This window comes from Heterodontus francisci, chromosome 19 (assembly GCF_036365525.1).
Source record: "Heterodontus francisci isolate sHetFra1 chromosome 19, sHetFra1.hap1, whole genome shotgun sequence".
NCBI classification, from domain to species: domain Eukaryota; kingdom Metazoa; phylum Chordata; class Chondrichthyes; order Heterodontiformes; family Heterodontidae; genus Heterodontus; species Heterodontus francisci.
This window is the reverse complement of record NC_090389.1, coordinates 54536444-54562030: the sequence shown is the minus strand read 5'-3', so window position 1 is coordinate 54562030 and position 25587 is coordinate 54536444. Positions and strand designations below refer to the sequence as shown.

At 44.2% G+C, this 25587-nt stretch overlaps 1 protein-coding gene across 2 annotated transcripts in view; it reads left to right on the top strand.

Moving 5' to 3' along the window:
- The window catches only part of LOC137380071 (monoacylglycerol lipase abhd6-A-like), an 86166-nt gene that overhangs the window by 51799 nt on the left and 8780 nt on the right, over window positions 1-25587 (top strand). For both annotated transcript variants that reach the window (XM_068051651.1, XM_068051650.1), the window contains one exon: window positions 15660-15714. In XM_068051651.1, coding sequence (XP_067907752.1) covers window positions 15660-15714 — 55 coding nt within the window. The remainder of the gene's footprint in view (window positions 1-15659; window positions 15715-25587) is intronic.

Here is a 25587-nt window from a genome sequence, read left to right as displayed (position 1 = left end):
TGATTCCTGATTAGGGGCACCATCACCAACATGTGTCCAGTGGTAAATGCTGAAATGTGACGTTTTTTTTTATCCTTGGTTCCAATAATCCATTCCCATCTCCTCACTTAAAGAAAAATTATCCAATAATTTGAATTAAACAGCATAAAACAGCAGTGAGAATTTAGTTAAAAATTTGAAGTAGGAGATATTTTGAATTGTGATTTTGATTTAAAAGAAGCAGAATGTATTGCAGTTTTCAACTATCACTCGTGCGACAAGCCGAACTCCCTCTGAAAGGGTAGGCCCAGTCATGCATGTTCTGTAGCCATGGACAGATGGATATGGCAGCTTGAATGCATTCATGCTTCTCATTTTTCAAAGATAATAAAAAACAGAAAATGTTGAAAGGCTGCATTTGCTGACAGTGCAACCACTAGGTGGCGTAGTACTTGCACATACGCAATTGCAGCCTCATGCACTGAAATCATTTGGCAGCTGCCAGTAGCAAAGATGGCACTGCTCAATTTATCACAAAAACGAAAACAAATGAAATCAAAATGGCCACTTCTGGTCCCCGCTCCTGTTCCCCACAACGGGCTGTTTAATGAATTTAATTGATGATTATTTCAGACACAAACCCGAATTTTAAACCAGCGAGCATTTTAAAAAGAGCTGCAGGATAGCTGCATGTGCGGAATTGTGTGTGCAATTCAACAGAATCCATGGCCTCGCTCCTTCTTCCCCCTCGGCCGCTTGCTCCCCTGCTCCCTCTTGCTCGCAGTCTCCCTCCCCTCCCCTGCCTATCTTGTCACTCTCTCTCTTCTATACTGCGGGGAAAAAAGGCTGCAATCATGGGAGGGAGCAGGGACCAGAAGCGGGAGGGAGCGGGGACCACAAGCAGGAGGGAGCAGGGACTAGAAGAGGGAGGGAGTGGGGACCAGGAGCGGAGACCAGAAGCGGGAGGGAGCGGGGACCAGGAGCGGGGGCCAGAAGTGGGAGGGAGCAGGAAACAGAAGCAGGAGGGAACGGGGACCAGGAGTGGGAGGGAGCGGAGACCAGAAACGGGAAGGAGCGGAGACCAGAAACGGGAAGGAGCGGGGACCAGAAGCGGGAGGGAGCTGAGTGGGGAAAAGTGGCGAGGCCGGGAGTGACGAGTGACACATGCGCGAATTAGTCCTGGCAAGCCGGTTGCTGACGTAGGCTGCGCATGCACAGAACCACACTGGCAGCAAAAGTCTGTTCTGTGCATGTGCGAATCTGGGGGGCACTCTGATGATGTCGGTGGGGGGTTGGACGGGTGCTGCGTTGTCAGGAGTCACTTTGATGTTGAAAATACTCAGCAGGTCTGGCAGCATCTGTGGAGAGAGAACGGAGATAACGTTTCAGGTCGTAACTTTTCTTTAAAACTGGCAAAAGTTAGAAATGTAATAAGTTTTAAGCAAATGAAAGGGGGTGGAGGGTGGGAAAAAGAACAGAAGGGAAGGTGTGTGATAAGGTGAAGGGCAGAAGAGATTAAATGACAAAAGGTTTCATGATACAAAGCCAAGTGAAGAAACAAAAGATGTGTCTGGATGAGGTGTAAATGACCAAATAGCAGCCATCCGAACACAAAGAAAGAAACGTGGGGGTGGAAATGAACTGACAAAAAAACATGATATAAGAAAAAAATGGGGGTAGAGATTATGATCTAAAATGATTGAACTCTATGTTGAGTCCCGCAGGCTGTAGAGTGCCCAATTGAAAAGTGTATGTGAACATTTACTTTTCATTGGCGCCCCCATAAGGCATCAAAGTGTCCAGCAGCAGATTTAAGTATTGCTGCTGGTGCTGCAGGCAGTCATTGTGGTCACCAACAGACTGTGCATTCAGTTCAGCAATACACTGCCGCAGGGTCGCTTTCCTGTCCACAGATATGTGGGAAGACCCAACTTGGTTTTTCCAGGATTTCCTCATCTCTTTGCTGGTGGTGGAGCAAACAAGACAACTCTAGCAGAGCTTCTCACCCATTTTGTTTAACTCTGCTCTCAGGACTCCAATCCTTCAAAAATAGGTAAACAAACTAACAAAAAGAGACCATATTTTGCTTGTTAAGGTCTTTATTTGTGCAGCATTCTGCAGCTGCACAGTCCAGTAAATATTGAATATCCTAGCGCAAGTTAGATCTGGCATAGTGAGCTTAATAAAGAGGAGGATTTATATAGAATAACTGTAACCAGGACAAACGTGAATAGTATATAGGATTTAAAAAAAATATATTCAAAGGAAGTGTGTAACAGCCAATGGCAGTTATACCACAGTAGAGCAGGTGGACTCGAGACCACAGAGAGCATAGAAGATGTATAACTCGCAGCAAGTCCTGCCTCAGGCAATTGACTTACTGCAACAGTATCAGTTACCTGAAAATACCAGAGGTTCAGTGCATAAAGAGGCCTAGGCTCATCAGTATGGCTGTAACTGAGGTGTATCACCTGTTTATGCAAACTTGCTGGGTCAAATCAATCTTTTGTAATGCAGCGACAATCACAATGAAGTGTGTCACTACCCACAACTTTAATGGCAAAGGGTCCTTCCAGGAACACAGAGGAAATTTCTTAGGCTAATTTGTTTTTTTATTTTTTTGGACAACTGATGCCTTATTTTGCACAATGAAAGCTGTATTGATTAAGGAGAACATTACAGTGTTGAAGAGAGAGAATGTCCTACAGGGGTCAAGGACAGAATTTATTTGGTTAAAGCTAAGAAATAATAGAGAGACCAATATATTGCTGGGGGTATTCTATAGGCCACCAACTAATGGAAGGATATAGAGGAACAAATTTGTAAGGAAATTACAGAGAGGTGCAAGAATTATAGAATAGTTATAATGAGGGACTTTAATTATTCTAATTTAGACTGGGACATAAATAAGTTAGAGAGGGGCAAGTGTTTCTAGAGTTCAGGAGAATTTTCTACATCAGTAGGTTTCCAGTCCAACGAAGAAGGAGGCTGGATCTGGTTCTAGGCAATGAGGTGGGTCAAGTAGATCATGTGTCAGTAGGGGAACATTTAAGGGACAGTGACCATAGCATCATAAGGATTAGGTTAGCTATGGAAAAGGACAAGGAGCAATCCAGAGAAGATAATTAATTGGGGGAGGACCAACTTCAATGGAGTGAGAATGGATCTAGCCCAAGTAAATTGGAATCAAAGATTGGAGGGCAAAACTGTAACTGAACAATGGACTGCTTTTAAAGAGGAGATAGCTTGGATACAGTCAAGAGACATTCCCATGAGGGTGAAAGGTAGGAGCTCCCTGGATGATGAAAGAGATAGAGAGTAAGATGAAGCAGAAAAAGGGTGTATATGACAGATGTCAGGTGAATAATAGAATTGACGACGAGGCTGTATATAGAAGGTTCAGAGGGGAAGTGAAAAAAGATATAAGAGCAGCAAAGAGAGAGTATGAGAAGAGACTCGTGGCTAACATAAAAGGGAATCTAAAAATCTTCCATAGGCACATAAATAGTAAAAGGGTGGTAAAAGGAGGAGTGGGGCTAATTAGGGACCTAAGAGGGGATTTGCACATGGAGGCAGAGGGCATGGCCGAGGTACTAAATATGTACTTTGCACCTGTCTTTACCAAGGAAGAAGATGCTGCCCAAGTCATGTTGAAAGTAGAGGTAGTTGATACAGTGGATGGACTAAAAATTGATAAAGAGGAGGTACTTAATAGGCTGGCTGTACTTAAAGTTGATAAGTCACCAGGACTGGATGTGATGCATCCAAGGATACTTAAGAATCAAAATTGTGGAGGCACTGGCCATAATCTTACAATCCTGCTTAGATACAGAGGTGGTGCCAGAGGAATAGAGAATTGCAAATGTCACACCCTTGTTCAAAAAAGGGTGCAAGGACAAGCCCAGCAACTACAAGCCAGTCAGGTTAACCTTGGTGGTGGGAAAGCTTTTAGAAATGATAATGCGGGACAAAATTAACAGTCACTTTGACAAATGTTGATTAATTAAGGAAAGCCAGCATGGATTATTTAAGGGAAAATCATGTTTAACTAACTTGCTTGAGTTTTTTGATGAGGTGACAGAGGGGGTTGATGAAGGTAATCCAGTTGATGTGGTGTACATGAACTTCCAAAAGGCATTTGATAAAGTCCCATATAACAGGCTTGTCAGCAAAGTTGGAGCATGGAATAAACGGGATAGTAGCAGCATGGATACGAGTGAAATTGGCTGAGTGACAGGAAACAGAAAGTTGATGTGAACAGTTGTTTTTTGTACTGGAGGAAGGTATACAGTGGGGTTCCCAGGGATTGGTGCCGGGAGCCCTGCTTTTCTTGGTATATATTAATGACCTAGACTTGGGTGTACAGCACACAATTTCAAAATTTGCAGATGACACAAAACTTGGAAGTATTGTGAACTGTGAGGAGGATGTTGATAAACTCCAAGAGGACATAGACAGGCTGGTGGAATGGGTGGAAAATTGCATATGAAATTTTATTGCAGAAAAGTATGAAGTGATCCATTTTGGTAGAAAGAACGAGGTGAGGCAATGTAACTTTAAAGGGCAGATTGAGAAAGTGGTTAATAAAGCATATGGGATCCTGGGCTTTATAAATAGAGGAACAGAGTACTAAAGCAAGGAGGTTATGATAAACCTACATAAAACACTGGTTCAGCCTCAACTGGAGTATTGTGTCAGTTCTGGCCACTACACTTTCAGACGGATGTTAAAGCATTAGAGAGAGTGTAGAAAAGATTCACGAGAATGGTTCCAGGGATGAAGAATTTCAGTTACATGGGTAGGCTGGAGAAGCTGGGTCTGTTCTTCTTGGAGAAGAGAAGATTAAGAGGAGATTTTATACAGGTGTTCAAAATCATGAGAGGTCTGGACAGATAGGGAGAAACTATTCCCATTGACAGAAGGATTCAGAACCAGAGGACATCAATTTAAGGTGATTGGCAAAAACATCAACAGCGACATGAGGAAAACATTTTACACATGGTTAGGAGCTGGAATGCACTGCCTGAGAGTGTGGTGGAGGCAGATTCAATCGAGGCCTTCCAAAGAGAAATGGATAATTATCTGAAGAGAAAAAACTTGTAAGGCTACGGGGAAAAGGTGTAGGAGTGGGACTAGATGAGTTGCTCTTGCAGAGAGCCGGCACTGTCACTACAGGCCAAAAGGCATCCATCTGTGCTGTAACCATTTTATGATTCTAGGTCAGAGACCTTTCATCAAAACTGGGAAAAGTTAGAAATGTAATAGGTTTTGAACAAGTGAAAGGTGGGGGGGGGGGAGGGTGGGAAGAAGAATAGAAGGGAAGGTCTCTGATAGGGTGGAGGGCAGGAGAGATTAAATGACAAAAGGTTTCATTGTGTAAGGCTAAATGGAGCGGTAATGGGATAAGTGAAGAAACAAAAAAAGGGTCCAGAGGAGGTGTGAATGGCAGGATCCTGAACAGCTGCCATTCATTAGCAAAAAAAAGGGGCAAGTAAAAGAGAAAAAAGCGAGGAAAAAAGCAAAGAGAAACAAAACAACATGGGGCAGAGGTTACAATTTAAAATTGTTGAACTAACTGTTGAGTCCAGAAGGCTGTAAACTGCCCAGTCGAAAGATGAGGTGCTGTTCCTCGAGCTTCGGTTAAGCTTCATTAGAACACTACAGCAGGCCAATGACAGAAAGATCAGAGTGGGAGCGAGGCGGAGAATTAAAATGACAGGAGACTGGAAGTTCGGGGTCACACCTGCAGCCTGAATGGAGGTGTTCCACAGAGTGGTCACCCAGTGTGCGTCTGGTCTCCGTAATGTAGAGGAGACCACGACGTGAGCAGCGAATACAGTATACTAAGTTCACAGATGACACGAAAATTGGTGGCGTATGTTCGCAGCTGACACGAAAATTGGTGGTAAGTTCGCAGATGACACGAAAATTGGTGGTGTGGTAAATAGTGAGGAGGAAAGCCTGAGATTACAGGATGATATAGAACATAGAACATTACAGCGCAGTACAGGCCCTTCAGCCCTCGATGTTGCGCCGACCTGTGAAACCATCTGACCTACACTATTCCATTTTCATCCATATGTCTATCCAATGACCACTTAAATGCCCTTAAAGTTGGCGAGTCTACTACTGTTGCAGGCAGGGCGTTCCACGCCCCTACTACTCTCTATGTAAAGAAACTACCTCTGACATCTGTCCTATATCTATCACCCCTCAACTTAAAGCTATGTCCCCTCGTGTTTGCCATCACCATCCGAGGAAAAAGGCTCTCACTATCCACCCTGTCCAGCCCTCTGATTATCTTATATGTCTCTATTAAGTCACCTCTTCTCCTCCTTCTCTCTAACGAAAACAACCTCAAGTCCCTCAGCCTTTTCTCGTAAGACCTTCCCTCCATTCCAGGCAACATCCTAGTAAATCTCCTCTGCACCTTTTCCAAAGCTTCCACATCCTTCCTATAATGCGGTGACCAGAACTGCACGCAATACTCCAGGTGCGGCCGCACCAGAGTTCTGTACAGCTGCAGCATGACCTCGTGGCTCCTAAACTCGATCCCCCTACTAATAAAAGCTAACACACCATATGCCTTCTTAACAGCTGTATTAACCTGGGTGGCAACTTTCAGGGATTTATGTACCTGGACACCAAGATCTCTCTGCTCATCTACACTACCAAGAATCTTCCCATTAGCCCAGTATTCTGCAATCCTGTTACTCCTTCCGAAGTGAATCACCTCACACTTTTCCGCATTAAACTCCATTTGCCATCTCTCAGCCCAGCTCTGCAGCCTATCTATGTCCCTCTGTAACCGACAACATCCTTCGGCACTATCCACAACTCCACCGACCTTCGTGTCATCCGCAAATTTACTAACCCACCCTTCTACACACTCATCCAGGTCATTTATAAAAATGACAAACAGCAGTGGCCCCAAAACAGATCCTTGCGGTACACCACTAGAAACTATACTCCAGGATGAACATTTACCATCAACCACCACCCTCTGTCTTCTTTCAGCTAGCCAATTTCTGATCCAAAGCACTAATTCACCTTCAATCCCATACTTCTGTATTTTCTGCAATAGCCTACCGTGGGGAACTTTATCAAACGCCTTACTGAAATCCATATAGACCACATCCACGGCTTTACCCTCATCCACCTGTTTGGTCACCTTGTCAAAAAGCTCAATAAGGTTTGTGAGGCACGACCTACCCTTCACAAAACCGTGCTGACTATCTCTAATGAACTTATTCTTTTCAAGATGATTATAAATCCTATCTCTTATAACCTTTTCCAACATTTTACCCACAACCGAAGTAAGGCTCACAGGTCTATAATTACCAGGGCTGTCTCTACTCCCCTTCTTGAACAAGGGGACAACATTTGCTATCCTCCAGTCTTCCGGCACTATTCCTGTCGACAATAACGACATAAAAATCAAGGACAAAGGCTCTGCAATCTCCTCCCTGGCTTCCCAGAGAATCCTAGGATAAATCCCATCTGGCCCAGGGACCTTATCTATTTTCACACTTTCCAAAATTGCTAACACCTCCTCCTTGTGAACCTCAATCCCATTTAGCCTAGTAGTCTGTATCTCAGTATTCTCCTCGACAACATTTTCTTTCTCCACTGTAAATACTGACGGAAAATATTCATTTAACACTTCCCCTATCTCCTCCGATTCCACACACAACTTCCCACTACTATCCTTGATTGGCCCTAATCTAACTCTAGTCATTCTTTTATTCCTGATATACCTATAGAAAGCCTTAGGGTTTTCTTTGATCCTATCCGCCAATGACTTCTCGTGTCCTCTCCTTGCTCTTCTTATCTCTCCCTTTAGATCCTTCCTGGCTAGCTTGTAACTCTCAAGCGCCCTAACTGAGCTTTCACGTCTCATCCTAACATAAGCCTTCTTCTTCCTCTTGACAAGCTCTTCAACTTCTTTAGTAAACCACGGCTCCCTCGCTCGACAACTTCCTCCCTGCCTGACAGGTACATACTTATCAAGGACACGCAGTAGCTGCTCCTTGAATAAGCTCCACATTTCGATTGTGCCCATCCCCTGCAGTTTCCTTCCCCATCCTACGCATCCTAAATCTTGCCTAATCGCATCATAATTTCCTTTCCCCCAGCTATAATTCTTGCCCTGCGGTATATACCTGTCCCTGCCCATCGCTAAGGTAAACCTAACCGAATTGTGATCACTATCACCAAAGTGCTCACCAACTTCTAAATCTAACACCTGGCCGGGTTCATTACCCAGTACCAAATCCAATGTGGCATCGCCCCTGGTTGGCCTGTCTACATACTGTGTCAGAAAACCCTCCTGCACACACTGGACAAAAACAGACCCATCTAAAGTACTCGAACTATAGTATTTCCAGTCAATATTTGGAAAGTTAAAGTCCCCCATAACCACTACCCTGTTACTCTCGCTCCTGTCAAGAATCATCTTTGCTATCCTTTCCTCTACATCTCTGGAACTATTTGGAGGTCTATAGAAAACTCCCAACAGGGTGACCTCTCCTCTCCTGTTTCTAACCTCGGCCCAGACTACCTCAGTAGACGAGTCCTCAAACGTCCTTTCTGCCGCTGTAATACTTTCCTTGATTAACAATGCCACACCCCCCCCTCTTTTATCCTCTTCTCTGTTCTTAGTGAAACATCTAAATCCCGGAACCCGCAACATCCATTCCTGTCCCTGCTCTACCCATGTCTCTGAAATGGCCACAACATCGAGATCCCAGGTACCAACCCATGCTGCAAGCTCACCCACCTTATTCCGGATGCTCCTGGCGTTGAAGTAGACACATCTTAAACCAAGCTCTTGCTTGCCAGTGCCCTCTTGTGTCCTTATAACCTTATCTCTGCCCTCACTACTCTCAACATCCTGCACACTGGAACTACAATTTAGGTTCCCATCCCCCTGCTGAATTTGTTTAAACCCCCCCGAAGAGCACTAGCAAATCTCCCCCCCAGGATATTGGTACCCCTCTGGTTCAGGTGAAGACCATCCTGTTTGTAGAGGTCCCACCTACCCCAGAAAGAGCCCCAATTATCCAGGAAACCAAAACCCTCCCTCCTACACCATCCCTGCAGCCACGTGTTCAACTCCTCTCTCTCCCTATTCCTCACTTCGCTAGCACGTGGCACAGGCAACAACCCAGAGATAACAACTCTGTTTGTTCTCGCTCTAAGCTTCCACCCTAGCTCCCTGAATTTCTGCCTTAAATCCCCATCTCTCTTCCTACCTATGTCGTTGGTGCCTATGTGTACCACGACTTGGGGCTGCTCCCCCTCCCCCTTGAGGATCCCAAAAACACGATCCGAGACATCTCGTACCCTGGCACCTGGGAGGCAACACACCAACCGTGAGTCTCTCTCGTTCCCACAAAACCTCCTATCTGTTCCCCTAACTATGGAGTCCCCAATGACTAATGCTCTGCTCCTCTTACCCCTTCCCTTCTGAGCAACAGGGACAGACTCTGCGCCAGAGACCTGTATCCCATTGCCTACCCCTGGTAAGTCGTCTCCCCCAACAGTATCCAAAACGGTATACCTGTTGTTGAGGGAAACGGCCACAGGGGATCCCTGCACTGCCTGCTGGTTCCCTCTCCTTCCCCTGACGGTAACCCATCTACCTTCTTCTTTTACCTGAGGTGTGACTGCCTCCCGATAACTCCTCTCAATAATCCCCTCCGCATCCCGAATGATCCGAAGTTCATCCAGCTCCAGCTCCAGTTCCCTAACGCGGTCCTCGAGGAGCTGGAGCTGGGTGCACTTCCCGCAGATGCAGTCAGCAGGGACACCCTTGGCGCCCTTTACCTCCCACATTCTGCAGGAGGAACATTCAACAGCCTTAACCTCCATTCCCACTATTCTAAATTCCCAAGTTTTTAACCAATCACACGATAAAACAAGAAGGGAAATAGAAAAAGCCTTACCTTACCTACACACAACCGAGCCATATAGATGGGCTGGTAAGATTGGCAGAGCAGTGGTAAATGGAATTTAATCCTGCGAAGTGTGAGGTGATGCATTTTGGGAGGACTAACAAGGCAAGGGAATATACAATGGGTGATAGGATCCTAGGAAGTACAGAGGGTCAGAGGGACCTTGGTGTACTCGTGCGTAGATCACTGAAGGCAACAGCACAGGTAGATAAGGTGATTAGGAAGGCATATGGGATACTTGCCTTTATTAGCTGAGGCATAGAATATAAGAGCAGGGAGGTTGTGATGGAGCTGTATAAAACGCTCGTTAGGCCACAGCTGGAGTACTGTGTACAGTTCTGGTCGCCACACTATAGGAAGGATGTGATTGCACTGGAGACGGTGCAGAGGAGATTCACCAGGATGTTGCCTGGGCTGGAGCATTTCAGCTATGAAGAGAGACTGGATAGGCTAGGGTTGTTTCCCTTGGAGCAGAGAAGGCTGAGGGGGAACCTGATTGAGATATACAAAATTATGAGGGGCATTGATAGAATAGATAGAAGAAACGTTTTCCCTTAGTGGAGGGATCAATAACCAGGGGGTGTAGATTTAAGGTAAGGGGCAAGAGGTTTAGAGGGGATTTAAGGAAAAATATTTTCACCCAGAGGGTGGTTGGAATCTGGAACGCACTACCTGAAGAGGTGGTAGAGGCAGGAACCCTCACAACATTTAAGAAGTATCTAGATGAGCACTTGAAACGCCATAACATACAAGGCTACGGGCCAAGTGCTGGAAAATGGGAATAGAATAGAGAGGTACTTGATGGCCGGCACAGACACAATGGTCCGAGGGCCTGTTTCTGTGCTGTATAACTCTAAGACTCTATGACTAAATTGAAAGAAGTACAAGTAAATCACTGTTTCACCTGGAAGGAGTGTTGGGGCATTGGACGGTGGGAAGGGAGAAGGTAAAAGGGCAGGTGTTGCATCTCCTGTACTTGCACGGAAAGTTGCCTTAGGAGAGGGAGGGGTTGTTGGGAGTGACTGACGAGTGGGCAGGGTATCGCAGAGAGAACGGTTCCTTCGGAATACTGAAGGGGAGGGGAAGATGTGTTTGGTGGTGGCATCACGCTGGAGGTGGCGGAAATGGCAGATGATGATCCATTGAATACGGAGGCTGGTGCGGTGGTGGGTGAGGTCATGATTCTGGGGGGGTAGGGGAAGGTGGGAGAGCAAAATTGCGTGAAAAAGATTGGACATGGTTGAGGGCCCTGTCAACCATGGTGGGGAGGAATCCTTGGTTGTGGAAAAAGGAAGACATATCAGAAGTGCTAGTATGGAAGGTCACATCGTCCGAACAGATGCAACGGAAACTGAGAAACTGAGAGAATTGAATAGAGTCCTTACAGGAAGTGGGATGTGAGGAAGTGTAGTCAAGGTAGCTGTTGGGGTTAGAGGGCTTCTAGTGAATATTGGTTGATAGATTGGGGGATGGTAGACAGTTTTTAAAAATTCGTTCATGGGATGTGGGTACCGCTGGCAAGGTCAGTGTTTATTGCCCATCCCTAATTGCCCTTGAGTTGGTGCTGGTGAGCTGCCTTCTTGAACCGCTGTAATCCTTGGGGTGTAGGTACACCTGCAGTGCTGTTAGGAAGGGAATTCCAGGATTTTGACTCAGTGACATTGAAGGAATGGCGATATAGTTCCAAAAGTTAGGATGGTGTGTGGCTTGGAGGGTAACTTGCAGGCAGTGGTGTTCCCATGCATCTACTACCCTTGTCCTTCTAGTTGGTAGAATCCGCGGGTTTGGAAGGTGCTGTCGAAGATGCCTCGGTGAGTTGCTGCAGTGCATCTTGTAGATGGTACACACGGCTGCTACTGTGCAGTGGTGGCGAAGGGAGTGAATGTTGAAGATGGTGGATGGGGTGCCAATCAAGTGGGCTGCTTTCTCCTGGATGGAGTTGAGCTTCTTAAGCATTATTGGAGCAGCATTCATCCAGGCAAGTGGAGACTATTCTATCACACTCCTGACTTGTGCCTTGTAGATGGTGGACAGGTATTGGGGAGTCAGGAGGTGAGTTACTCACTGTAGAATTTCCAGCCTCTGACAATGGTGTTCCCCAAGGGTCAATGCCAGGAGCACTGCTTTTTTTGCTATATATAAATGATTTAGATCTTGGAATAGGGAGTAGAATTTCAAAATTTGCCAACAATACCGAGCTTGGAGCAGTGGCAAACAGTTAGGATGATACGAACTACCTGCAACAAGACATTGGCTAGCGGAATGGCAGACAAGTGGCAGATGGAATTTAATACAGACAAGTGTGAGGTGATGCATTTTGGCAGAAGGGATAAGGTGAGGCAATCTAGACTTAATTGCGCAGTTCTAAAGCGTGTGCAAGAACAGAGGGACCTGGGGGTGCATGTGCACTGATTTTTGGAGTTGGCAGGACATATTGAGAGAGTGCTTAGTAAAGCATATGGGATCTTGGGCTTCATAAATAGAGGCATAGAGTACAAAAGCAGGAAAGTTATGCTGAACCTTTATAAAGCTTTTGTTAGCCCACAACTAGAGTATTGTGTTTAGTTCTGGTGACCACACTTTAGGAAGGATGTGAGAGTCCTTGAGAGGGTGCAGAGGAGATTTACCAAAATGGTTCTAGGGATGAGGGATTTTAATTACAAGGTTAGGTTGGAAAAATGGGGTTTGTTCTCCCTGGAGCAGAGGAGATTGAGGGGAGATTTGATAGAGGTGTACAGGATTATGACAGTCTTATATAAGTTAGACAAGGAAAAACTGTTCCCTTTAACTGGTAGCACAAGGACTAGGGGACATAGGTTAAAGGTTCAGGCCAAGAGATGCAGGGGAATGTGAGGAAGCACTTTTTTTACGCAGTGGGTGGTAATGACCTGGAACTCGCTCCCCATGAGGGTGGTGAAAGCGGAGACAATCAATGATTTCAAAAGGAAATTGGATGGGCACTTGAAGGAAATAAACTTGCAGGGCTACGGGGATTGAGCAGGGGAGAGCACCTGAATGGATTACTCCGTGGAGAGCAAGCATGGACTTGATAGTCTGAATGGCCTCCTTTTATGCCGTAAATGACTCTATGATAGCCTACCCCCCAGAAAAGGAGACAGGGAAGTCAAAAAGGCAAGGGAAGAGATGGAGGTAGACCATATGAAGGCAAGAGAAGGATGGAAATTGGAAGCAAAGTTGATGAAATTTTCCAGTTCAGGGCGAGAGCAGGAAATAGCACCGATACAGTCATCAATGTACCGGAAGAAGAGGCGAGGGAGGGGGCCTGAGTAGGACTGGAACAAAGAATGTTCCACATATCCCATAAAAAGGCAGGCATAGCTAGGAAAGGTTTGACAGGCTAGGCTTGTATCCGCTGGAGTTTAGAAGAGTAAGAGGTGACTTGATTGAAACATATAAGATCCTGAGGGGTCTTATCAGGGTTTCCTCTTGTGGGAGAATCTAGAACTAGGGGTCACTGTTTAAAAATAAGGGGTTACCCATTTAAGACCGAGATGAGGAGAAATTTTTCTCTCCTAGGGTTGTGAGTCTTTGGAACTCTCTTCCTCAAAAGGCAGTGGAATATTTTTCAGGCGGGGCAGATTCTTGAAAAGCAAGTGGGTGAAAGGTTACCGGGGTAGGCGGGAATTTGGAGTTGATGTTACAGCCAGATCACCATGACCTTGTTGAATAGCGTAGCAGGCTCGAGGGGCCGAATGGCTTACGCCTGCTCCTAATTCGTATATTCGTATATATGACCCATGCGGGTACGCATTTTTATTTGTAGGAAGTGAGTGTAGTTGAAGTTGTTCAACGTAAGAACAAGTTCAGCCGGTCAGAGGAAAGTGGTGGTGGAAGGGGACCGGTTGGGCCTCCATTCAAGGAAGAAGTGGAGAGCTCTTAGACCGTCCTTGTGGGGGATGGAGGTGTAGAAGGATTGGACATCTATGGTGAAAAGGAGATGGCTAGGGCCAGGAAACTGGAACTGTGAAAGTGATGGAGGGCATTGGATGTAGATGGGAAGAGACTGGACAAGGAGAGAAAAAAAGAGTTGAGATAGGAATAAATCAGTTTAGGGGGCAGGAACAAGCTGAAACGACGGGTCTACCAGGCCAGTCCTGTTTGTGGATTTTGGGAAGGAGGTAGAAGCGGGCTGTATAGGGTTGGGGGACTATGAGGTTAGAGGCTGTGGAGGGAAGATCTCCAGAGGAGATGAGGTCAACGACAATCCTGGATACAATGGCTTGCCGTTCGATAGTGGATCATGGTCCGGAGGAGGTAGGAGGAAGGTTTAGAGAGTTGGCGTTCAGCCTCTGCTAGGTAGAGGTCAATATATCAGGCAACAACAGCACCACCCTTGTCAGCAGATCTGATGACAATGTTAGGGTTGGACCTGAGAGAAGAGTGTTGCAAATTCAGAGTGAGATAGATTGGAGTGAGTGAGGGGAGCAGAGAAATTCAGTTAGCCAATGTCACACTGCCGTTCTCCATGAAAAGATCTAGAGAGGCTAAGAGGCCAGAGGGTGGAGTCCAGGTGGAGGAAGAATACTGGAGATGGGTAAAAGGGTCCACTTGTGGGGTAAGATACCTGGCCAAAGAAGCGGGCGCGAAGGTGATGGAAGAAGAGCTCGGCATCGTACCGAGCTTGAAAGTCATTGAGGTGGGGCATAAGAGGATGAAGCTGAGGCCTTTGCTTAAGGACAGATTGTTTAGGGTCAGAGAGGGGAAGGCCAGAGGGTATTGTGAATACATGGCTAGAGATAAGATTGGAATAATGGGTGGGGTCAGGGGGAAGTGAATGGGAAGAAGGATCCAGAGGGATGTTGGTATCCATGAGGTGTTGAAGCTTGCGATCCTTCACAGCTGAAAGGAAGAGAATTTTTTTTCCAAGTGTTAGTTTGGCTAAATGGTAGTGCTCTTGTTTCAGACTCAGAAGGTTGTGGGCTCAAGCCATATTAAAAGACTTAAGAACCTACTCTGAGCTAAGACTGCAGTGCAGCACTGAGGAAGCACTGCATTGTCAGAATATATGATAGATGTAAAAGATCTCATAGCAGTATTTGAAGAAAAACTGGGATATATCCTGACCAACATTTCTCCTGCCACCAAAACCAGTTAATTGATCATTTAACTCATTGCTGTTTTTTGGAACTTATTGTTTGTTGTGTTTGCCTACATAACGACAGTGAGCACATTATAAAAATAAATTCTTTGGCTGTGAAGTGATGTGAAATTTCCTGTGCACATTGAAAGAACTACGGTAATGCAACTCTTTTTCCTACTCTTCTGCCATCCTCAGAGGAACCATTTCATGTCCTTTCAGAGTCTCCACAGACACCAAAGACTGAAATTGGCCATTATGCATTATGGGGAATCAGTAGTTCAAACCTACAGTCCATCATTGTGTGACATTATATGCCAGCACAGTTGCATCCTTTTCTTCTATCCTGCCTCAGATTTATTAATCCAGCCTGTATCTCCACTGGTTCACCTAATGCATGAACAAATAATGTCATCAACTTTCAGTGAAAATTATGAAGCCACGTAAATAATGATCAGTTTCTGTAATCTCTAGAATTACGAATGCCAGGTTGTAAATGGACATTTTTATAATAACTTAAATATAAAGCAAGAAGTAAATTGGATTTCCACTAGGATGCAGTCATAACTGTGGAGTGTACATTCAGTCAAATATGATTAAACCGATTAACCTTTTGACTTTCTTAGATTCTTCAGGGTCTTGTGGATGTTCGACTGCCTCACAATGACTTTTACCGTGAATGTAAGACAGATTTATTTAATATATGTGTCACTCTTTACTATAAATTAGTCAATTTGAATCTACAACTGCTCAAGATTAGTGGAGAAGATGGGTTCACAGAATCACAGAATTGTTACAGCGCAGAAGGAGACCATTTGGCCCATCGTGTCTGCACAAACTTTCCAAATGAGCAATTCACCGGTTGCCATACACTCGCCTTCTCCCCGTAACCCTGCACATCCTTCCTTTTCAGATAACGGTCTAATTCCCTTTTGAATGCCTCGATTGAACCTGCCTCCACCACACTCTCAGGCAGTGCATTTCAGATCCTAACCACTCGCTGTGTGAATATGTTTTTCCTCATGTCGCTTTTGCTTCTATTGCCAATCACTTTAAATCTGTGCCCTCTCATTCTCGATCCTTTCATGAGTGGGAACAGGTTTTCCCTATCTGCTCTGTCCAAGCCCCTTATGATTTTGAATACCTCTATCAAATCTCCTCTCAGCCTTCTCTTCTCCAAGGAAAACAGTCCCAACTTCTCCAATCTGTCTTCATACCTGAAGTTCCTCATCCCTGGAACCATTCTTGTGAATCTTTTCTGTGTACTCGCAAATGCCTTCACATCTTTCCTAAAGTCCAGGGCCCACAATTGGATGCAATACTCCAGCTGAGGCCGAACTAGTATCTTATACAAGTTTAACATAACCTCCTTGCTCTTGTACTCTATGCCCCTATTAATAAAGCCCAGGATACTGTATGCTTTATTAACTGCGCTCTCAACCTGTCCTGCCACCTTCAATGACTTATGCACATATACCCCCAGGTCCCTCTGCTCTTGCACCCCCTTTAGAGTTGTACCCTTTATGTTATATTGTCTCTCCATGTTCTTCCTACCAAAATGATTGACTTCACATTTCTCTGCATTGAACTTCATCTGCCACTTGTCTGCCATTCTACCAACTTGTCTATGTCCTTTTGAAGTTCTATGCTATCCTCCTCACAGTTCACAATTGTTCCAAGTTTTTTTGGGACATTGGTGCTGTTCCTGATTCTTGGTGATTAGGGCCATTGTCCATCAGGACTGGTATCCATGTCTTCAATGTAAAATCTTATCCAAAGGGTGGCAATTTCAGCAATATTACCTTTTACGCTGAGTGAGTAGGAGCTCAAATTATTATCCATTACATACTTAGAAGTGATGCTCTTCAAAAAAGTTAATGAAACAACTACCACATCATTCAAAATGATTTATGTCTATATATAAACCAAAAGCGAAAGCAAGTTCTTACAAAGAATTACATAGAATGTACAGTACAGAAAAAGCTATTCAGCCCAGCTTGTCCATGCTTCGCATGAGCCTCCTCTCACCTTTCTTCATCTAACCTTATCAGCATAACCTATTCTTTTCCCCCTCATGTGTTCATCTAACTTTACCTTCCCCTTCTACTTCTTGGTTTCATAAAACATATAAACAATTTTATGAAGTATTTCTGTGTGACTATTAATAGGTGAAAGCTGAACAAAAAGCTATATAAAAGTACGAATGTTCCTTTCATTCCAACGGAGAAAACTATCCTGTCCTTTAAGCATAAAAGCATAAGTATTCATTACACAATGGATAGCTGTGATGCTTGGAAAATACACCATAGGTTGATGACAGCCCTATAACTCTTCTTACATGCTATTGTGGAGTCCAGTGTATTGGTCCACGTATTAGCATCACAAAGTAAGGTCGTAGGAACAAGAGTGGGCAATATAGCCCCTTGAGCTTGTTCCACCATTCAATAATATGATTGATCTGTGACCGAACTCCATATACCTGCCATTGCCCCATTTGCCTTAATACTTTTAGTTAACAAAAATCTTATCAATCTCATTTTTAAATTTAACAATTGCCATTTGCATGTAGAAGTGTTTCTTAATTTCACTCCTGAAAGGTCTGGCTCTAATTATTGGGCTAGGCCCTCTGGTCCTAGATTCCCCAACCAGCAGAAGTGGTTTCTCTCTATCTACCTTGTCTTTTCCCCTTAATAAGTTCAAAACTTAGATCAAATCACCCCTTAACCTTCTAAATTCCAGGAAATATAACCCTACTTTGTGAAATCTCTCCTCGTAATTTAACCCTTAGAGTCCAGGTATCATTCTGGTAAATCTACACTGCATTCCCACCAAGGCCATTATATCTTTCCTAAAGTGTCGTGTCCGGAACTACTCACAGTACTCCAAGTGTGGTTTAACCAGGATTTTGTATAGCTGAAGCATGACTTCCACCCCCTTGTATCCTAGTCCTCTAGATATAAAGGCGAGCATTCCGTTTTTGATTAATTTCTGTACTTGTTCATAACATTTTAATAAACTATGTACCTGCACCTCCAAATCTCTTTGGACTGCCACTATTTCTAGCTTTTCACCTTTTAGAAAGTACCCTGTTTTATCCTTTTTCGGTCCAAAGTGGATGACCTCGCATTTGCCTACATTGAAATCCATTTGCCACACTTTTGCCCATTCACTAAATCTATCAATATCTTTTTTGTAATGTAATGCTTCCACCTACACTGCTTATAATGCCGCCTATCTTTGTGTCGTCAGCAAACTTGGATATTAGGCTTTCCGTTCCATCATTTGTCATTAATTAATATGGTGAATGGTTGAGGCTGCAACACAGAATCTTGCTGGACACCACTTCTCATGATCTGCCAATTAGAGTATCTGCCCAGTATCCCTACTCTCTGTCTCCTTCCATTCAACCAATTTCCTAACTAGGTCAACAACTTATCTTCAATTCCACAAGCTTCAACTTTAACTCACAGTCTCTTATGAGGGGAGTTTATCAAATATCTTCTTGAAGTCCATAAAAATAACATTCATAGACATTTCTCTGGCCACTATTTCAGTCAGTTCTTCAAAAAATGCCATTAGATTTGTCAGGCGTCAAGCATGACCTACGCTTTACAAATCCATGCTGGCTGTCTCTGATCAGTTGAAAATTTCAATGTGTTCAGTCACTTTGGTCTGAATTTTGCTGGGACCAAAAGTAGGAGCTGACCCCATGCTGGCAGGCGGCAGGACCCTGGGGCGGCTTTTGCCGGCAATAGCCAATTAACAGGCCGCTGCCAGGGCCACTGTCCAATTGAGAACGGTGGCCCGCCTCCCAGAGCTGCCAGCCCAATCAGAGGGCCAACAGCTCAGCATCACTACCATGACAGGTGCCCACTACGGAGGCTGCAGCATGAAGAAGAGGGTGCCTTAATGCCAAGGTACTCTCGAAGACAGATAAGTTAGTTTTAAGGAGCCAGGGCCTGCTATCGGTGGTGGGGTTGGGGGGGGGGGCCATCTTTAAGCGGTGGCGCCATAGCCATAAGGGTGGTCATTGCTGCCAGGGGTCCCCTCCGTGGGCCATGGAGCAGTCATTAAGGAGGGCACCCCCAGGAACCTGCTGGGTGGCCACCAGGGTTTACCTGGAAGTCACCCCATGCGACGGCAGGCCCACCCAATGCAGGCAAAATGCTGGTGGGGGGCGGGAAATGGCCCCAATTGGGCCCTTAAGTGGGTGACCAGGTTCCAGCTGCTGGTAATATGTCATTTCAGCAGGAAGACATTGGGCTCTCGTCCTGATGCCTTTCCCCACCTTATTACCAGCCCTCCCACCTCCCAGTCTGTCGCCATAGGGCTGGGAAAATTCAGCCCTCTATCCTTAATTATAAACTCGAGTAGTATCCCAACAATAGATGTTTGGCTAATTGGTCTGAGGGTGGCAAGGGCACAGAATGTAGTCTGGGTGGGGGACTTCAATGTCCTTCACCAAGAGTGGCTTGGTAGCACCACTACAGACTGAGCTGGCCGAGTCCTAAAGGACATTGCTACTAGACTGGGTACGCGGCAGGTGGTGAGGGAATCAACAAGAGGGAAAAACATACTTGACCTCGTCCTCACCAATCTGCCTGCCGCAGATGCATCTGTCCATGACAGTATTGATAGAAGTGACCACCGCACAGTCCTTGTGGAGACGAAGTCCCGCCTTCACATTGAGGATACCCTCCATCTTGTTGTGTGGCACTACCACCATGCTAAATGGGATAGATTTCGAACAGATCTAGCAATGTAAAACTGGGCATCCATGAGGTACTATGGGCCATCAGCAGCAGCAGAATTTACTCAACCCAAATCTGTAACCTCATGGCCTGGCATATCCCCCACTCTACCATTACCATCAAGTCAGGAGACCCTTGGTTCAATGAAGAGTGCAGGAGGGCATGCCAGGAGCATTACCAGGCATACCTCAAAATGAGGTGTCAACCTGGTGAAGCTACAACACAGGACTATCTGCGTGCCAAGCTGCGTAAGCAGCATGCGATAGACAGAGCTAAGCGATCCCATAACCAACGGATCAGCTCTAAGCTGTGCAGTCCTGCCATATCCAGCCGTGAATGGTGGTGGACAATTAAACAACTAACTGGAGGAGGTGGCTCCACAAATATCCTCATCCTCAATGATGAGGGAGCCCAGCATATCAATGCGAAAGATAAGGCTGAAGCATTTGCAACAATCTCCAGCCAGAATTGCCGAGTTGACGATCCTGACGGCCTCCTCCTGAAGTCCCCAGCATCATAGATGCCAGATTTCAGCCAATTCGATTTACTCCTTTTCTGAGTGGTAAGACGTGATGAGCGGAGTCCCACAGGGGTCTGTGTTGCGGCCTCAAATTTTTACAATTTACATCAATGACTTCGATGAGGGGAGCGATGGCATGATAGCTAAATTTGCAGATGACACAAAGATAGGTACGAAAGTATGTTGTGAAGAGGACATAAGAAGGTTGCAGACCAATATAGATAGGTTGAGTGAGTGGGCAAAAATCTGGCAGATGGAGTATAATGTGGGAAAATGTGAAGTTGTTCACTGGCAGGAAGAATAAAAAAGCAGAGTATTACTTAAACGGAGAATAACTGCAGAATTCCGGGGTGAAAAGGGATCTAGGTGTTCTAGTGCATGAGTCACAAAAAGTTAGGTATGCAGGTAATAAAGAAGGCTAATGGAATGCTATCCTTTATTATGAGAGGAATTGAAACTAAAAGTAAGGATGTTATGCTTCAGTTATACAGGGCATTGGTGAGACCACATCTCGAATATTGTGTGTAGTTTTGGTCTCCTTGTTTAAGTAAGGATGTAAATACATTGGAGGCAGTTCAGAGGAGGTTTACTAGATTGATACCTGAGCGGGTTATGTCTTATGAGGAAAGGTTGGACCAACTGGGCTTGATTTCACTGGAGTTTGTGCACATATATCCCCAGGTCCCTTTGCTCCTGCACCCCCTTTAGAATTGTGCCCGTTATTTTATATTGCCTGTCCCCATTTTTCTTACCAAGGGCATTGGTGAGACCACATCTTAAATAATGTGTGCAGTTTTGGTCTCCTTATTTAAGGAAGGATGTAAATATATTGGAAGCGGTTCAGAGGAGGTTTACTCGATTGATACCTGGAATGAGCAGATTGTCTTATGAGGAAAGGTTGGACAGACTGGGCATGTTTTCACTGGAGTTTAGAAGAGTGAGGGGAGACTTGATTGAGGTATTTAAGATTCCGAACGGTCTTGACAAGGTGGATGTGGAAAGGATGTTTCCTCTTGTGGGTGAGCCCAGAACTAGTGGGCACTGTTTTAAAATTAGGGGTCGCCCTTCAAGGACAGAGATGAGAAGAAATTTTTTTCTCTCAGAGGATTGTGCGACTTTGGAACTCTCTGCCTCAGAAGGTGGTGGAGGTGGGGTCATTGAATATTTTTAAGGCGGGGGTAGATAAATTCTTGTTGGGCAAGGGAATCAAAGGTTATCGGGGGTAGATGGGAGTGTGGAATTCGAAACACAAACGGATCAACCATGATCTTATTGAATGGCAGAGCAGGCTCGAGTGGACGAATGGCCTACTTCTCCTAATTCATATGTTCGTATGTATGTAGAACCTTGGAATATTATAGTTAGGGTATCTGCAATGTTCTCACCTACTTTCTTTAAAACCCTGGGATAGAAACCATCTGGTCTTGGAGATTTGTCACTCTTCAGTGCCATTATTTTCTTCATTGTCATTTTGTTATGCTAATTTTGGTGAGTCCCTGACCCTGGATTAATATTAGTTTCCTTGGGATGTCTGTCACACTGACCTCTTACTCTACTGTAAAGACTGATGCAAAGTAATTATTCAGCATGTCTGCCATTTCCTTATTTTCATTGGCAATATCATTATCCGTTTTCAAGGGGCCCATATTGCTTCTGACCACCCTTTTCCTAATGTAATTATAAAATATTTTTTGTTTTGTGTTGATTTTGATATCCCTTGCGAGTTTCTTTGCATACTCCCTTTTTGTACCTCTATCTGCTTTTTCATTCATGCTATTCTTTTTACCTTTCAGTTACCAGGATCTGACCTATTTTTTGCATTTTTCTATGTTTTTACTTTTAGTTTTATATTGTCTCTTACCTCTTCAGTTGTCCGTGGCTGTCTCTTTTTGCAAGTACAACTCCTTGGAGCAGAGAAGGCTGAGGGGGGACATGATTGAGGGATACAAAATTATGAGGAGCATTGATAGGTTAGATAGGAAGAAACTTTTTCCCTTAGCGGAGGGGTCAATAACCAGGGGGCATAGATTTAAGATAAGGGCAAGAGGTTTAGAGGGGATTTGAGGAAAACTGTTTTCACCCAGAGGGTGTTTGGAATCTGGAACGCACTGCCTGAAGAGGTGGTTGAGGCAGGAACCCTCACAACATTTAAGAAGTATCTAGATGAGCATTTGAAATGCCATAGCATACAAGGCTACAGGCCAAGTGCTGGAAAATGGGATTAGAATAGTAAGGTGCTTGATGGCCGGCACAGACACAATGGTCCGAGGGGTCTGTTTCTGTGCTGTATAACTCTATGGGGTGTAAACTGGTTCTGTACCACAAATTCTTTTTTTAACACCTCCACTGATCTTCTGTCATTTTTACCAATAACAGATTTACCCAGTTTACTGTGGACAGTCTGTGTCTTATCCCTTTGATGTCAGTCTTACCTAAATCTAGAATCTTAGTGGCTGTTTTGCATTTCTCCCTTGAAATGTCTTCAACATTTTCCAAACAAACCTCAAACAGTTACATTCAGAAGAGTGTGTTTTTATAATAAATGATGATCATGGCACAGGTAAGCAACACCACAGGTTCATCTCTTTCTCCTGAATGAAGTTTCCAGGTTTCACCTTGTATATAGGGATAGACACGATGGGCTGAGTGACCTCTTTCTGTGCCATAGACTTTCCATGATTCTAGAGTCTCCACTTTCACACAGCCCTGTCCTCAAGATTATTACACTAAAGTATAACGTTTTTCATTTTTCTTTCTCCAATATTCCCTCTAATTTCCTGTCCTGATTCCTCTTCTACTCGTACCCGTGATTCATGTTAGGATATGGTTTGCTGAGCACCTTGTCCAAATGGCCATTCTTCATTTGTGAGCCTGGGTGGTATCAGCATGTCGTATGTGCTAATAATCACTACTGCACCAATTGTTGTTACATCCTCTATTATTGTGGATGCATCTTTTTAATAGCCTAATGTGCACCTATGAAAATTGCCACAACCAGACATCTGTGTTAAGAAAATGGGTCAGTGCCGAGAAAAAGTGGGTCATTTTGATGTCTCTTAAAGCTGCTGTTGTTTCGTGATTTAAAAAAAAAATGTGTACAGTGTATGAAGTTTTATTAAAGTGAATTAACATAATGTCCTGCTGATTTTCTAAGAGTTCTCTGAAGATTTTGTTGGTGGTCTTTTTCACAGATTTATGTTGTGTCGGTAAGGCATAAACCCACAACCTCTGGGTTCAGTGGTAAAAGTAGTGAGCTACGACTAAGCTCAGAGCAAGATGTTAATTGGAATGAAATTGGAAATGTCAAATTAATCTTTCCGTGCTGAATTTTCTGTCATTAAACAAGTTAAAAATTATTAATTGGTAACTTGTAATGATTTATAATTGAAGTAAAATGCTAGTTATGCTCTCTGTCCTATTCTTTACAGTTTTTTGTGTAAACAATGGGTAATGATGGTACGTGATAAATACCTCACCCAAGTGCCCAACCTTGTGTGTGAGCATGGTATTGTGTTATGCAATTTGATTGTGTGGGGCACCACACCTCAGCCTGATCATGTCCACATCTGACATCCACACTGGTCACGTATCTGGTCACTGGATAGCAATCAGAAGAAAGAACCTGTGGCTGATTTTTCTCTTGTCTAGCCCGGGGTTGTTGGGACCAGCTTTAGTGCCCCCCATTTTCATCCCAGTTGAGTTTATTAACTCAACAAATACTTGGAATCAAACCTGGGAAGAATGCATTGCCTTTATTATGCAGTTTATGCACTTACTCCGTCTAGTGGCTGTTGTGTACAGAACACTAATCCTTGCTGCTGCTGATGTATTTGATAACATTTACCTTATGTTTTAAAAGCAAGTCTGTATTAACAGATACACCACTTAATTATGCTTCATGAATGTTTTTTGACGGATAGGACTGTTATTTTTTTATGGTAAACTTTTGGAAAAATTATGAATTAATCATTGTAAAATCATATTTTAAAAATTCACAAAGCCGTTTTCTGGTAACTAGACTACCTTTTGCTGGATTTATCTCTCCCACCCTCTCTTTTCAAATCTGTTCCTGTCTCTTACGTCATTCAGTCTTTCATCTCTTATTTGTTGGGTGGAACTTTCAACTTTGGCAGGGGCATAAAAATGGGTATTGGATTGGCTGCTCATTATACACCCTGCCTCATTTTCCTTTTTACTGAAGGCTTTTCTTCAACCGCTCAAATCCAGGACCTTCACAATCTGGTAGGACAAAGGCAGAGCAGATGCACAGGAACACTGTCAGCTCCAAAAGCCCCTCCAAGTCACACACCATCCTCATTTGGACATATGTTACAATTCCTTCGATATTTCTGGCTCACAATCCTGGAACTCCCTGCCTTAACAGCATTGTTGAACCCACCTTCATCACATGGATTGCAGCAGTTCAAGAATGCCCACCACCACCTTTTCAAAGAGCAGCAAGGGATAGGAAATAAGTCCTTTCCAGTGATGGCCACATCCCCCAAAAATATATTTTTTATACTGTGTCAGGCAAACACCTCACCTGCCAAGACTGAGGCACATATGATTTCATCACATCAATATTAAAACGTAAAATTTCAAGACCTTGACTGGAAGGACATTTTCATAGAACTAGCAGTGTTGGAACAAAAGGGACCCAGTCGTTGCTTCCCCAATACACAGAAGAAGTGGTCAGACCAGTTTTAGTCACATGACTAGATGGCTGTTGAGATTTGAACTTCCAGCAAAGGATTTGAACTCAGACAAAGCTGTGTGCTCATGGAGTAAAGATCTCTCTTGGAACTGAAGCTAGAAGACCTCCTGCCTGCTTCCATCTCCTTCCCACAGAACTGAATCTTGTGAAAACACGTGAAATTCAAAGAGAGAAAAGTTTCCTATGTGAACAAGGTTTTAAGAAGACTACTGGGCCCCGTCGAAAAGCAAGACTACTTACCAAAGGACTACTGTGAGCTCAAAGCACCATAACAAGATATTGCCTCAAACCCCTCTCTACTATATTTTCCTCTCTTTTCTGTCCCTGTCTGCATGTTTATATCGCATGTGCATGCTAGCGTGGGTGCGTTGTATATCCCTAGGCATGAACCGTGTTTGAGTTTAAGTTTTAATAAATTTCATCTTCTTTAAACCAAAGAAAGCCTGTTTGTGCTCATTTCTTTGCCTGATAATTGGTAAGTTGTGAACAAGGATTCAGAAAAAGGGGAGCTCAAAACACAGTGTGTTTAAAATTAAACCCTGTGACAATAAGTCCAGGTGAAGATAGTA